The following is a 14,889-nucleotide window of genomic DNA, read 5'->3' as shown; positions in this document are numbered from 1 at the left end:
ATGAGACAGTGAGGACACTCAGGGAAGGGGACAGTCAATGGGACAGTGAGGACACTCAGGGAAGGGGACAGTCCATGAGACAGTGAGGACACTCAGGGAAGGGGACAGTCAATGGGACAGTGAGGACACTCAGGCGAGGGGACAGTTCATGAGACAGTAAGGACACTCAGGCGAGGGGACAGTCCATGAGACAGTGAGGACACTCAGGGAAGGGAACAGTCAATGGGACAGTGAGGACACTCAGGGAAGGGGACAGTCCATGAGACAGTGAGGACACTCAGGGAAGGGGACAGTCAATGGGACAGTGAGGACACTCAGGGAAGGGGACAGTCAATGGGACAGTGAGGACACTCAGGGAAGGGGACAGTTCATGAGACAGTGAGGACACTCAGGTGAGGGGACAGTCAATGGGACAGTGAGGACACTTAGAGAAGGGGACAGTCCATGAGACAGTGAGGACACCCAGGCGAGGGGACAGTCCATGAGACAGTGAGGACACCCAGGCGAGGGGACAGTCAATGGGACAGTGAGGACACTCAGGGAAGGGGACAGTCCATGAGACAGTGAGGACACCCAGGCGAGGGGACAGTCCATGAGATCGTTCAGCCAAGTCTCCGTGCAGACGCCAAGGTCAAGACTGTCCCGACTTCCTTCCGTAGGAGAGGGCTCTCCCCAGAACCATCTCCCAGGCACCTCTCAAACCCCAGGACCTTTCAGGCTGTGTCCAGCAGAGCGGTGGCCTCAGCTCCTACACAGTACACCTTGAAGGCCCTTTTCTGGCACCGAAGTCCCTGTTTTCAGCACCAGGACAGCCACTTTCCTCAGGCGGGTCCCTCCTGTCTGAGGCAACCCCAGCACCTTCTGCAAACGCAGCACTGGGACAGCTTGAAACAGCTGCCCTCTGGGGCCACAGGGTCACGCCCACGTCCTCGGGATGCTCATGGTGACGCAGTGTCTGGTGGCCACGACCAAGGTCCGCACACCTCAGTCCCACAGCCCTCACACCCACGTCCCTCCAGCAGCTGGCCTGCCCGCTGCACCTGCCTCCCATGAGCCGGACATCACAGCAGCCCCAGGAGTTTGCACTGGTGCATTCTCCTTCCCATGGACCCCACGTTTAAAAGGGGTGTCAGGGTATCTCATAAGAGAGACGCACAAAAGCGGGGATACTGCATTGGTGGCTGTGTGAGTCTTGTGTTGGCGATGGAGGTGGGGCGTGCGTGCTCAACACGGCCATCATTAGTCCAGCCCAAACGAGGGACAAGTACGCAGGGACTTCCTGCATGGCCCACCATAGCCAGGAAAGAGGCTGTCTCGACAGTGGCCAGAGGACGGCCATCCCCACAGACAACTGATGACAGAGAATAAGAAACTGTCCATGGGAACCTGAGGAACCAAATGCTTTCGGCTGAGCACGTACCTTCGTGTTCCAGAATGTTAAATGATCAGCTGGGGAACAGAGGCAGGGAGGGGTTGAGTACTGCCTTCTGGCCAACATGTCTGTGTGTGTGTGTGAAGCTTTGTACACTCCTGTGTGGTGTGCACACTCATTCACCTGTGTGTGTCTGTGCATATGCTCATGTGTTTCCACATACAAACCCATAAGTCCAAGTTCGTGTCTACCTGTGTGTGTTCCTCTGTGCATGCTTATGTGTGTGCATATGTGTGCATGCCCACCTCTGCACACTTATGTATGCATCTGTGTGCTTGCCCATCTGTGCACGCTTATGTGTGCATATGTGCACATGCCCATCTGTGTGTGCATGTGTGTGCATCCCTGTGTATGCTTATGTGTGCATGTGTGTGCATCCCTGTGCATGCTTATGTGTGCATGTGTGTGCATCCCTGTGCATGCTTATGTGTGCATGCATTGTGCATCTCTGTGCACATCCATCTGTGCATGCTTATGTGTGCATGTGTGCATGTCCATCTGTGCATGCCTATGTATGCATCCATGTGCATGCCCATCTGTGCATGCTTATGTGTGCATGTATGTGCATCCCTGTACACATCCATCTGTGCACACTTATGTGTGCATGTGTGTGCACCCCTGTTCACATCCATCTGTGCATGCTTATGTGTGCATCTGTATGCATATCCATCTGTGCATGTTTACATGTATATCTGTGTGCACACCCATCTGTGCATGTTTATGTGTGCATGTGCATGTACGTACATGCCCATCTGTGCACACTTATGTATACATGCATGCTTGTGCTTTGCAGAAACCTGTGATGATCCACCCCCCCTAAGGGGGCAGAGGTTCACCGGAACAGGACAGAGCAACGGTGTGGCCCTGCCCTGATTCCTCCCCCCCACAACCATCGTGTCCCCCACCATCTGCCCTGAGCTCTCCACTCTGCACTGTCCAGTGAAGAAATAGGAAGAAACACCATCCCTGATGGGACCCCACCTGCGAAATGACAATGGTCCTCAGACCGGCAACCGCTCCCCCACATTCTCGGTCGACTTCTCAGGCCAGCCTGCTCCATCTGCCAGAAACGTCTCAGCTGTGTTTGACAACATTGTTCAAACTTTCTGAAGGACACACAGACCTGCCTGGTGTGACCTTTCACCCCTCCCACTGCTGCCTTTCTTCTGTGGCTGTCACGAGTGGAGCAGAAAGGGCCAGCGGTTATGCACCAGCTGTCTGTATGTTCTTGCCATGTGTTGTGTGTGGGTGTGACTGGAGAAGGAAATTGATATTGACACAAGTAGCCACTCAGACCAGCTGAATAACAAGAGGAGAATAGAGCCCCCTTCCCACTCCCAGCACATACCTGGTCTGCAAGTTCATCTGGAGGTCCCTGGGAGACATCATTCCCCTGCGGTCAAGGGCAGAGGTGCACACAGTGTGAGTGAGCGTTTGATCCGTGAACAGACGCAGAGGCAGAGGACCCACAGGGGCTCTTGGTGGACCGGCAGCGGCCAGGGTCCCAGAGGGCCAGCACCGATGGGTGGTACCCACCGGCCACCTGCCGTCAGTTCCGTAGATGAGCCCTAAGTCCTCCATCTCAGACAGACTAGGGTTTAGGGCTTCTTCTGGGTGTCTGTGAGGCTCATCCAGCTTGAAGAGGAGCCCGCTGGGACCCCTCCAGAGCTGCCTCTAAGCATAGGAACAGTCATCACATCCCCCTCCCCGAGCCCGCTGTGGCTTCCTACGTGGGTTCACTGGTTTTGTTTAATGTTTAGATTAAATTCAAGCCTGCCACGCATGCGACGAAGGACACAGAGCCCTTAGAGTGAGGCAGCGTCCCCAGAGCTCTATGCAGTTTCTATCCTCTGTGAAGTGACTTTGGGTCAGGCTTTAACTTGTCTTTATCAAACTGGTACCGCAAAGGGGGAGACGGAGAAGTGAGGCCCAAGGGCCGTGGTGACGAGACGTCTTCTAACCGGACGGCTGGCACCAGCCCCGCCCACAGGCACCTGGACTCCACACCATGAGCTCTGTGCTCCCACTGAGCCCGTGACGTCGCGGTCCCCACAGGGGTCTCGTTGTCCACGGGCAGCTCCCAGGGCAAACGCAGCGTTTCATGGGTCAGGTAGCCCCCGAGGGACCGGCTGAGCGCCTCAGACTGTGCCAGGTCTTGTGGGAAAGGGGGTTCAGTGCCCCTTCTCAGAATGGAGGCTGATTAATGGGCGTCTCTCCCAACTCAATGCTGCAAACGAGTCAAAGATTCCTGTAAACGAGAAGGGGGTCGATTTTTTGTGTACAGCCTTCCTTAGTCACCAAGTGCATTAGAGTCGATGTGAGCCCCTAGGAGTCAGAGAAGAGACAGTCCTGGCTGCCTGGACATGTCCCTGCATGTTCCCATCATAGGATGGTGAGTGCTGTCCTCCGGAACCTGTTCACGCCCGTGTTCCATCCATGGCCATGGTCTCGCTGAGGAGCTACAGACACACAGAGCAGCCCCGTGGCCGTCCCTCAGCTCTCCAACCCCTGCCACCTCTGAACGTGTCACGTACCCCACCCACGGAGCTCCCAGCCGAGCCCACCCAGCTCGGAGCCAGATCCCCCTGTCCTCTGTGTCTCCCAGACCGCCTCGGAGCTCATGTCTCTCCTCAGACTCCTCCGGGACTTTTCCTAACACGAAAAACCCTTGCTTTCCTGGGATAAACCTTCCTGGTCAAGAGAACTAGGCGTTTTCATACATTGCGGGATTTGTGCCTTTACTGCTTTATTTAGAGGGGAGATAGAAGCAGAATAAATGGTGATGGAAGAATATGTTTTATTTAGGATTTTTTTTTCTCATCTGATGCCTTTAATTTTCTTTTCTCACACTGCCTGCGGCCACCCACTGGTGAACCCTCAAAGGGGCAGGGCACCCACACTGTGACGAAGCTACTTTGCTGAAAAGGGGTGCATTTCCCCCCGCTACACACAGGCACACACATTACACACAGGCACATGCATACACATACACAGAAGCACATGTGTGCATACACATGTACACAGAGACACATTACACACTGGCACCTACATGCACACATACAAGCACGTGTGTGCACACAGGCACATTCATACACAAGCACATGTGTGCACACACATGTACACAGGCACATGCATGCACGTAGGCACATGCACACAGGTGCACATATTACACACAGGCGCATGCATACATACACACAAGCACACATGTGCACACATGCTCCCATGCTTATACCCTACAGTCTCACAGTTCTATTGCTCCAGGTGGCCCTGACTACACACACATTCATGAGGACCACCCCCCAGACTGCAGGGCACCTCCAGACAGCGATCCATCACCTCTATTCATAAGAAAACTTGGGAGCACTTGGCCACTGCTAACACTGCCCCCCCCAGGGACTTCGGACAGAATACGTCCCCAGTGACCCCCCTGCAGCCACCACCAGAGCCCTGCACCTGCCCACACCCTTGTGCTCCTGCCACTGGTCCCCTGCCCAGTGCCCCGGACTCCAGACCCCCGGGGAGCCCACTGCCATCACCAGGAATGGCCAACCACTCCCCCGGAGGGGACAGGGCGCTGCCCTGAGGTTTTCCTAGAAGTCTGACAGAGTCACATGAGGTTCGGGTCACAACCCTGCACATCCGGGGGGGCCACCGAGAGGTCTGTCCCCCCTGGAGAGGTTCCTCTTTGTAGTGACCTTCGACATAATCAAATTATTCGGAACTCGAATAACGGGTTCTTAGGTTCAAGTACAATATTGTCACTCATTCCAAGTGGCATCAATAGATAATTGTGGACATGATTGTTAAATGGAAAAAAAGAGAGAATCAAAACATATTATAAACATGGTGATTTGACCCAGAAGAGACGTGGGAAACCCATGAGAAGGAATCACATCACCTGTGGAATGGAGGTTTCCGTAGTGTAGTGGTTATCACGTTCGCCTCACATCATCTGTGGAAAAGAATCGCTTCTTTGACTTGATTGGTGTATTTTTTCCCCTATTTTTCCGTGTGCGTTCAATTCTTTCCAGACGTACAGAAATGGCTTTTCTAATAAAACTCAACATATTTATTTTGTGACGATGATAAACTTGTTTATTTTACACACTAATTACAAGGACTTGTCAAAGTCTAGAGAGGGACCTGTCCTAAGTCAGAGAAATAGGACAAGAGTCGTCTGCCTGTAAGAATGTCCCCGCAGAAAAAAACCGCACCGGAGCCGGGACAGGGCTGAGCCGGGTCACGGGGATGTGAGACTGTCGTGCGGGGCGTGGGTGCCTCCTCCCTTCAGCGTGGCGCAGAGGACCAGAGGACAGGCCGAGGACGGGCGGAGGGCGGGCCGAGGGCGGGCGGAGGGCGGGCGGAGGGCGGGCGGAGGGCGGGCGGAGGGCGGGCGGAGGACGGGCAGAGGACGGGCCGAGGACGGGCCGAGGACGGGCAGAGGATGGGCCGCCCCGTCTGTGCGGGCGGCAGTGTCTCGCGCGGTGCTGGCTGTGAAGTCCGCCCCAAGGCCAGCACGGAGAAGGGAGGCTAATGTGTTTTAAAACCACTTGGCCCAAATGAAATTATATAACCCAGGAAGGGACAAATCACATCACTGATGAGTTTTAAAAAAATGGAAGAAGAAATTGACAAAGACTCTGATGCTGCCCCGTGAGGGAAGGGGGGACGGAGGGTGGGGGGTAGCTGGGGGTCGGCCGCTTCCTCCTGGGGCTATAAAAGGGGTGAGCTGGCTCCCGACTGGGGACTGAGTCACCGCTCAGGACAGCGGCAGCCAGCGCTCGCCACCGCCATGGGGAAGCACAGTGAGTAGCCTGGGAGGCCGGCCACCCTGCCCTCCGTCTCTGCCGATCTCCCTGTGTGGGTGGGGGCTCTCCAAAGGCCATGCTGGCTCTTCCGGCAGCCAACGCTAGCGCTGGGCACCGCGGGCAGGGCAGACAGGGACGGCCACCGCACAGTTCTGTGTCCGAGGGCCACCCCTGCGCCCCCCCCCCAGGGCTCCCAGGGCTCTAGCGCTGCCCATGGTGGAGACACAGGGTGACGGCCACTCCTGTCACCCTACTGAGAATACAGCCGGGAAACCCGCTGGACTGGCAGCAACAATCATCTGCTCGGAGGAGTGGTCCCCAGAAATCAGGAGACGGGCCCTGCTAGCGGTCTCCACGCAGCCTGACTCGGGTCCCCACACCTCCCGGTTCCTTCTGATGACAGCGTCTCACTGTACAGAGGACAGACAGGGTCCCGGGAGGGCGCAGGACTTTGCCAGGGCAGTCTGCCACGGGCACACTCGTGCGCACCCCGGCACAGAGCAGAGGAACGCACGCGCACACACACACTCCCACATACACGCGCCCTCTCACACGTACACACAGGCACATGCATGTACACGCACCCCTCATACACGTCTGACACACACCCATACCCTCATGTGCATGCACTCTCACGCACACACACGGCGCTCCCGTTAGCAAAGGCTCCCAGCTCTGTGCACATGCCCCCTCACGCGTGTCTAACGCTGCCCCCGCCCCTCTGCCCCAGGCTGCGCCCTCCTGAGTGGGGACCCGCCGCGCGCAGGGCCTCGGCGAGGAGCCACGGGGATGACGGTGTGGCGGGCCTCGCTCCTGTGCCTGCTGCTGCTCGGGCTGGTCCTGCAGGGCACTGCCAGCCGGGCGCACCCGCACACCGTGGAGATCCACAGTGAGTGCCCGTGGGCTCCCCACGCCCCCACTGCCACGGCCGCCTCCAAGACTGGGGCACCGTCCTTGCAGAGGACCTGGGGGCCTGGCCTGACTGTCAGTGACCGTCCCAGTGTCCCTGTGCAGCACACATCTGAGGGGCTCACTTCCCGCCACCAGGGCGGCCTGGAGCCCAGCAGACTTTGCTCACCCCTGGCACAAGGAGGGGGGAGGCCAGGAAGGGGAGCTGGTCCTGGGTGCTGCTGTGAGTCTGCACTCCTGTTTCCCAAAGTCCCCGCTGGCCAGCTGCTCTGGATGCCGCTCCTCTGCGGTGGTCCCCTGGCCTGGGGGACCCGGCCGCAGGGAGCTGAGAGCCCCCAGGGGGAGCACCGAGTGTGTATGCTGGGCCCTGCCACCCCCACCCCCCAGGCGGGAGCCCAGAGCTCCACGGGGTGGGGCACTGTCACACCCGGGGACACGAGTTGTGGCAGCTCCTACTCTCCTCTCTACAGCCCCAGACGTCGATCCCGCCTGGTACGCCAGTCGCAGAATCAGGCCTGTGGGCCGCTTCGGCCGGCGCAGAGTGGCCCTGAGGGACTTCCAGAGGCCGCTCCTCTGGCACCAGCGGGCAGCTTCCCCCTGGAAGGAGGCAGGGGACAGCCCAGCGCTGGAGGAGTGACCCCGGCAGCCTCCTGCTCCCCGTGCGCCCCTCCCCCTCCGCCAGGGGCCACTTTCCCTTCAACCCAAATAAAAGCAGCTGGTCGAGTTTACAGGCATCTGTGTGGTGACAAGCAGGGGGGACACTCAGGGTTCAGGGGCACCTTCAGGGAGGAGTGGAGCTGGGGCCATCCTAGTCACGGGCATCCCGCAGTGCCGTCCCCGGTGCTGTCCAGCCAGAACGGCCACTCAGGCCTCGGCCACCTGCCCCTCCCCCAGCTCCGGCCCCTCCCTGGTTGGTACTTGGAGGAGAAAAAACATCCTGAGCTTCTTTTTTTTTAATTTTATTATAATTTTATTTTTAATGGGGTGACATCAATAAATCAGGATACATATATTCAAAGATAACAAGTCCAGGTTATCTTGTCGTTCAATTATGTTGCATACCCATCACCCAAAGTCAGATTGTCCTCTGTCACCTTCTATCTAGTTTTCTTTGTGCCCCTCCCCCTCCCCCTTTCCCTTTCCCTCTCCCCCCTCCCCCTATCCTGAGCTTCTTGTCCCCAACCCACAGCAGGGAGACAGAACCTAGCTTGCGTCCTGCCCCCACAGGTCCCTTGGCTGCCGGCCTCAGGCCGCTCAGGGGGTGGCTCCCCCCTGCCCAGATGTAACCTGCTTTGGGATGAGGGGATGTTCAGCCCCTTGCTTCTCTGAGCCTCAGCTCTCACACCTGAACACCCCGGGACAGGACCATCCGCCTTGTTCCTGAGCTCGGGGGGCCGCTGGCCAGGGGGCGTTCGGGGCATGTGAACCCCGTCCCCCAGCCCCCACCCCTGGGCACAGGCTGGGGGGACAGCTTCAACACCTGCTCCTAAGCACAAAGCTCAGATCTCGGCCTGCACCCTGCTGTCGGGGCCTCTGGACCCCGCCCTGACCGCAGGACTCCTGGTCACCCACGCTCCGGAGGGCCCAGGGCTCGGGGCCGCCCGCAGGACCCCAGGCCCCGGCTCTCCCTGCTCTGTTCGAGGAAGGTGGGTCCATGGCTCACCAGCCGGGGAGAGGACCCAGAGCTGGCCCAGACCACCCAGATGGGCTGCACCTCTTCTCGTCAGGTGGGGCAGTGAGAGGGTCAACCGTGGTGACCTGCCCCCTCAGAGGGCCTGAGGGAAGGACCTTCCCAAGGTTAATCAGTTGTGGCTCAAGTCCGGCTCTGCCTCTGGCCCGCCGGGAGGGGGCAGCAGTCAGACCCTCTGGGCTCTGGGAAGCCGGCAGGCTGGACACCAGACAATCCCAGGCTCTCGCCTTGTGTTCTGAGCTGAATGGCGTCCCCAGAGTTTGTTTGTATGTGAAAGTCCTGAGCCCCGCAATGTGTCCTTCCTTGGAAACAAGGTCTTCCAGTAAATGGTTAAGATGAAGTTATACGGGGGGGGAGGGGGGCAGGGGAGGCGCTAATCCGATACAGCGATGCCCCGTGAGACACACGCGTGGGAGCCGTGATGTGAGGATGGGGGCAGAGGTGGGTGACGTTCCACACACCAGGGAGCACCCAGACGGCAGGACACCCCCAGAAGCTGGGCGGGGCCTGGGCACTTTCCCTCCCAGCCCCCCGTGGGGACCCCATCTCTCCAGGCTTCCAGGCTCCACAACACGGGAGGGACCACAGGTTTCTGCTGTTTGCCCCACTTTGTGAGGGCAGCCCTGGAACTAACATCCCTGTGCCGGGAGGCAGGTGAGTCTGTGTTCTCCTCATCCCCTAGTTATGAGCAGTTTCCAACACATGGGAACACGGGGACACGGGAACACGGGACATGGGAACACGGGACACGGGAACATGGGACATGGGAACACGGGGACACGGGAACATGGGGACGCGGGAACACGGGGACACGGGACATGGGAACACGGGACACGGGAACACGGGACACGGGAACACGGGGACACGGGAACACGGGACACGGGAACACGGGACACGGGAGACGGGAACACGGGAACGCTCAGACATCATCACGAGGAGCATCCCGTTCCCGCCCTTGGGATGCAGCAGTCACGCCCGCACCTACTTTCTCACCGGCCCCCTTCTCTCTCTGCTCTTCATGTCCCCCCCCTCAATAGCTCAGCACCTGTCTCCTCAAAATAAGGACGCTCTTCCACATAACCACACGATTATGAGCTTGCCTACAAATTTTGTGATAATTTTGTACTGTTTTGTCTGTGATCGGAAATCCCCAAATATGGCAGGGAAGTCTCAGTTGTCATTTTGTTTTTAAGCCAGTCCCTCGCCCACAGTCACGGCTGCCGTTACTCACTGCTCTTTCTTTCCTGACTTCTTTGTTTGGTGGTGACGTTGGCTTTTACCGGAGCTGAAAAGCGACAACTGGTAGAATGATCCACACGTGGGATTGTTCCCCTGGTGCTGCCGTCACCCTGTCCTGCGGTCCCTGGTGCTGCCGTCACCCCGTCCTGCGGTCCCCTGGTGCTGCCGTCAACCCGTCCTGCGGTCCCTGGTGCTGCTGTCACCCTGTCCTGCGGTCCCCTGGTGCTGCCGTCACCGTGTCCTGCGGTCCCTGGTGCTGCCGTCACCGTGTCCTGCGGTCCCTGGTGCTGCCGTCACCCTGTCCTGCGGTCCCCTGGTGCTGCCGTCACCCCGTCCTGCGGTCCCCTGGTGATGCCGTCACCCTGTCCTGCGGTCCCCTGGTGCTGCCGTCAACCCGTCCTGCGGTCCCTGGTGCTGCTGTCACCCTGTCCTGCGGTCCCCTGGTGGTGCCGTCACCGTGTCCTGCGGTCCCTGGTGCTGCCGTCACCCCGTCCTGCGGTCCCCTGGTGGTGCCGTCACCCTGTCCTGCGGTCCCCTGGTGCTGCCGTCACCCTGTCCTGCGGTCCCCTGGTGCTGCCGTCACCCCGTCCTGCGGTCCCCTGGTGCTGCCGTCAACCTGTCCTGCGGTCCCTGGTGCTGCCGTCACCCTGTCCTGCGGTCCCCTGGTGCTGCCGTCACCCTGTCCTGAGGTCCCCTGGTGCTGCCGTCACCCTGTCCTGCGGTCCCCTGGTGCTGCCGTCACCCTGTCCTGAGGTCCCCTGGTGCTGCCGTCACCCTGTCTGAGGTCCCCTGGTGGTGCCGTCACCCTGTCCTGCGGTCCCCTGGTGCTGCCGTCACCCTGTCCTGAGGTCCCCTGGTGCTGCCGTCACCCTGTCCTGAGGTCCCCTGGTGCTGCCGTCACCCTGTCCTGCGGTCCCCTGGTGCTGCCGTCACCCTGTCCTGCGGTCCCCGGTGGTGCCGTCACCCTGTCCTGCGGTCCCCGGTGGTGCCGTCACCCTGTCCTGAGGTCCCCGGTGGTGCCGTCACCCTGTTCTATGGTCCCTGGTGGTGCCGTCACCCTGTCCTGCGGTCCCTGGTGGTGCCGTCACCCTGTCCTGCGGTCCCCTGGTGCTGCCGTCACCCTGTTCTGCGGTCCCTGGTGGTGCCGTCACCCTGTCCTGCGGTCCTGCGGGCCCTGTCCCTGGAAGGTGGAACCTCTTGCTCACTGCGCGAACGAGTCTTCTGCCTGCTTCCGGTCGCATTTTGTCTGATGCTGGGGCCCCGGCCACTCTGACCAATGCCGAGTCTGACCGTTGAGTTGAGGTGGATCTCCCAGCTGTAAGGGTTTCCCTGTGTGAGCTGCAGGGGTCCACCTTCACGGCCAGTGATTTAAGCGCCCGCTGACTTCCTCGTCCTCACTGGGGGCCATGACCGCACCCCGGTGGCACGGTGGGGGTTCTCACACGCCTCCCACATGTGTCAGGCCGATTCTTCCAAGGAAGATGTTTCTCTCTTCTTTATCAACACCTTGCAAGTAATTTTCGATTCTCAAATTGTCCTAAGTTGGGGTAGTAAATAAATTTTCTAAGAAGAGTGGGTCCCTGAGTCACCCCTCTGGGCAAAGGGGGCTCTTCCAGGGGAGTCAGAGGGGACACGGTCACCAGAAAGAGAAGAATGGGAAGGACAGCAGTCACGGGCAGGTCAGCAGGGTGGCTCTGAGGTGCCCTGGGCAACTCCTCCATGTCTCCCACCTCCCCCACGTGCACACATGTATGCACACACACATGCACACACATGTGCATGCACACACACATGTACACACACACGTGCACGCACACATCAGCTCTGGGAGGACCCAGGGCCACACCCAGGCTGAGAAGGGCTGGGGCGGCTTCCCAGGCTGCAGCAGGACGGTGGGCTCGCAGACTGCCCCCCGCCCCAGGACCCAGTACAGTCCTGGGACCGTTTATCCTGAAGCCTCTGAGCAGTGAATGCCCGCCGGCCCCGCCCCTCAGCGCACGGGCTCCGTGCCCACTGCCTCCTCCCACGCCGTCTGGGACGGGCCGAGATAAAGGTGGGTGAGCGCTGGCCAGAGGGTCTTCCGTAATCATCCATCAGCTGCGGTGGAGACTGTTTCTAGAAAAGCCAGCCTTTCCTTCAGATTCCTCGGGCGGGGGGGGGGGGGGCACGGTTCCCAGCCTCAGCGTTGGACACACTATACCGGGCACTGGACACCCCCCAGAGGAAGGACAGACAGAACCGCCCTCACAGCGGTCCTCCACACGCCCGACCAGCCGGTTCACTGCGGAGGGCTCACACCCGGGCTGCAGACCAGTTTAATAAAAGCCTCATCAGGCGGGCAAGGGTGCTGCTTGCCTGTCTCCCGGGCGACCCCAATGCGGGGCGGAGCCCCACTTGCCTCGTGGGGGCGCAGGACAGGGAAAGGGCCCATAGTATCCCAAGCGACGGGGAGCCCGGACTCCAGGTGTCCCTGAGAGGCAGCCTGGTGGCGCTGAGTCCAGGGACGTTTCAATCACACGTCCTAAACCGGCGATGCTAGCCTGGCAAGACGGGAGTCCCACAGGCTTGGCTCTGCCCTGACCTCCACACGGCGAGTCTGTCCATCAGCTCATCAGAGACGACGCCTCGGAAAGCCCTGCCTTCAGGGGTGAGGACTCCCAGGACCTGGGAGCAGGGGCGCGGGTCTGCATTCGGCGGTGGTAGATCGCCCTCTAGTGGCCAGAGGGCGACCCTGGCCTTCCGCGGCCTCCGAGGTGGGTCCCGCCTGGTTGGTGCAGGGGTGTCCGCGGGGGTGGGAGCCGTCAACGGAAACAGTGGCAGTGAGAACTTGTCCGGCTCCACTATGGTCAGAAAGTGCGACACACGTGGCAGAGAGCTGTCAGGGTCCGCCCGTGAAATCGTGCAAGGAAAGGGCGGAGTGAAACCCCAGGTGGCCTTATATCTTCCTAGGAAACTCGCGGAAGCTGTTACATAGTTTCTTTAGCTATCCCAAAGAAAGCCCTGAGAACGCTGCTCTGCTTCTGTCCAGGACGGTCCCAGGCAACGTGTCCCTTGGAAGAAGCAGTGGAAAGTCTGCATGGTGGAACACCTGGGCTGTCCCCATCTCCCCAGAAGAGCAGCCGGACCAGCCAGGACCCCAGCTTCCTCCCATTAGGGTCACGCCTGCCCAGGTGCGGCGAGATGCCGGGAGACTCCGGGCACTGCCCCTGACGGCTGTGGGGGGTGAGGGGGAGGAGCAGCCAGAGCTGGGAGGGAGGACCCCGCGAGGGGAGCCACGACCTTTGGCAGGAACACAGCCATGCTGTGCCGATCTCACCGAGATGGAACCGAGACAACACCAGGCCTCTGTCCTGAGCAGCCCCCTGTCAGGGCCCCTCATCGGTGAGCCCCCGCTGAAGTTCCAGGCCTGGGGGCCCAGCCTATGTCCCCATGCACGATGAATGAGCAGAGAGAGGATAGGAAGGACCCCTAGAAATGCTGGTGACCTTCGGATGCCAAGAAGTTCAAAGTCAGCAGGATTGGAGGCTCTCTGTCTGTCCCCCTGTCCATCCTTAAGGTCAATATAGCAAAGATGCCCTTTAAGATGCTCACAGCATCTTATTTACAATGTCAAGCCTGGGCCCTGGCCAGGTTGCTCAGCGGTAGAACATCAGCCCGGCGTGTGGAAGTCCTGGGTTCGATTCCCGGCCAGGGCACAAAGGAGAAGCGCCCATCTGCTTCTCCACCCCTCCCCCTCTCCTTCCTCTCTGTCTCTCTCTTCCCCTCCCGCAGCCAAGGCTCCATTGGAGCAAAGTTGGCCCGGGCACTGAGGATGGCTCTATGGCCTCTGCCTCAGGTGCTAGGATGGCTCTGGTTGCAACAGAGCAACGCCCCAGATGGGCAGAGCATCGCCCCTGGTGGGCGTGCCGGGTGGATCCCAGTAGGGTGTATGCGGGGGTCTGTCTGACTGCCTCTCCGTTTCCAACTTCAGAAAAATACAAAAAATAAATACATACATACATACATACATAAAATATCAAGCCTGCTTATCATAAACCCAGAGGCAAGGGTGAAAACCCACACTAACTCCCCAAAAACAGCCACCTCTGACACCTCACCCTTCCCTGGGGCTCACCTCCCCAAGTGACCCGTCTGGCAGGGAAAGCATGAAGCGTCACCTTGGAGACGTGTCCGTTCCCACCTTAGTCACCGCCCGCTGCGTGGCCGGACTGCTTAGCTACTCACCGTGGGCTCCCACCCCCTAGCCTGGAATATTTGCAATAACACCCGCACCTTGCTAACTCACCCAAGACTGGGTGACAGAAAGCGGTTTAATTTTTGGAGAAAAACGCACAGATGGGGCAATTTACACCTCAGGCTCAAAGGCTGCATCCTCCCATGAGCTCACTGGGCACAGCATGGTGTCACCAAGTTCATACCCAAGAAAGGGTCCCCAGCGGCCCTCCGGCAGCTGCCACGCCTCCTGGGAGAACTTCACTGAGCCCCAGTGAGGACAGGCCCAGCCCCGTGACGGTCCCTCCATGTCCCCCGGCACGGCCGCCACCGCCCCCCACCCCGGTGTGCTCCGCCCTCCGCCCACTCCCAGGAGCCGGTGGGCCGTGCCCAGCGCCAGGTGTAAGGTGAGCGTCCCTCCACCACAGCCACCCCCTCCCGGTGTCTCCCCAGCTCCTGTTTCCTCTCTGGCTTGTGTCATTCCTCTGAGTCCGGAGCAGCAGGTGTAAGGTGAGCGTCCCTCCACCACAGCCACCCCCTCCCGGTGTCTCCCCAGCTCCTGTTTCCTCTCTGGCTTGTGTCATTCCTCTGAGTCCGGA

The 14,889-nt window shown here is 59.6% G+C and overlaps 2 protein-coding genes across 3 annotated transcripts in view; both read left to right on the top strand.

The window, feature by feature from the left end:
* Positions 1-4,225, top strand: part of MLPH (melanophilin) — a 42,406-nt gene extending 38,181 nt beyond the window's left edge. For both annotated transcript variants that reach the window (XR_010731941.1, XM_066280504.1), the window contains exon 16: positions 2,226-4,225. Coding sequence is in view for 1 of the 2 variants with exons in the window: in XM_066280504.1 (XP_066136601.1) it covers positions 2,226-2,252 (27 nt within the window). In the remaining variant the exon portion in view is untranslated. The remainder of the gene's footprint in view (positions 1-2,225) is intronic.
* A 2,804-nt stretch (positions 4,226-7,029) lies between these two features.
* On the top strand, positions 7,030-7,786 carry PRLH (prolactin releasing hormone). Its single transcript, XM_066280345.1, has 2 exons — positions 7,030-7,129; positions 7,620-7,786. Exons 1-2 carry the CDS (start codon positions 7,030-7,032, stop codon positions 7,784-7,786), a joined length of 267 nt encoding a protein of 88 aa, XP_066136442.1.
* Positions 7,787-14,889: the final 7,103 nt, after the last annotated feature.

Source organism: Saccopteryx bilineata, chromosome 5, assembly GCF_036850765.1.
Source record: "Saccopteryx bilineata isolate mSacBil1 chromosome 5, mSacBil1_pri_phased_curated, whole genome shotgun sequence".
Taxonomy (NCBI): Eukaryota; Metazoa; Chordata; class Mammalia; order Chiroptera; family Emballonuridae; genus Saccopteryx; species Saccopteryx bilineata.
Note: the sequence above shows the minus strand (reverse complement) of the source record. Positions and strands in the feature narration are given on the sequence as shown.

Excerpts from the sequence above, each read along its gene's own strand:
- PRLH (XM_066280345.1), top strand. The coding sequence starts at position 7,030 with ATGACGGTGTGGCGGGCCTCGCTCCTGTGCCTGCTGCTGCTCGGGCTG. Across the intron at positions 7,130-7,619 it reads GCACACCGTGGAGATCCACA|CCCCAGACGTCGATCCCGCC; the intron begins GTGAGTGCCCGT and ends TCCTCTCTACAG.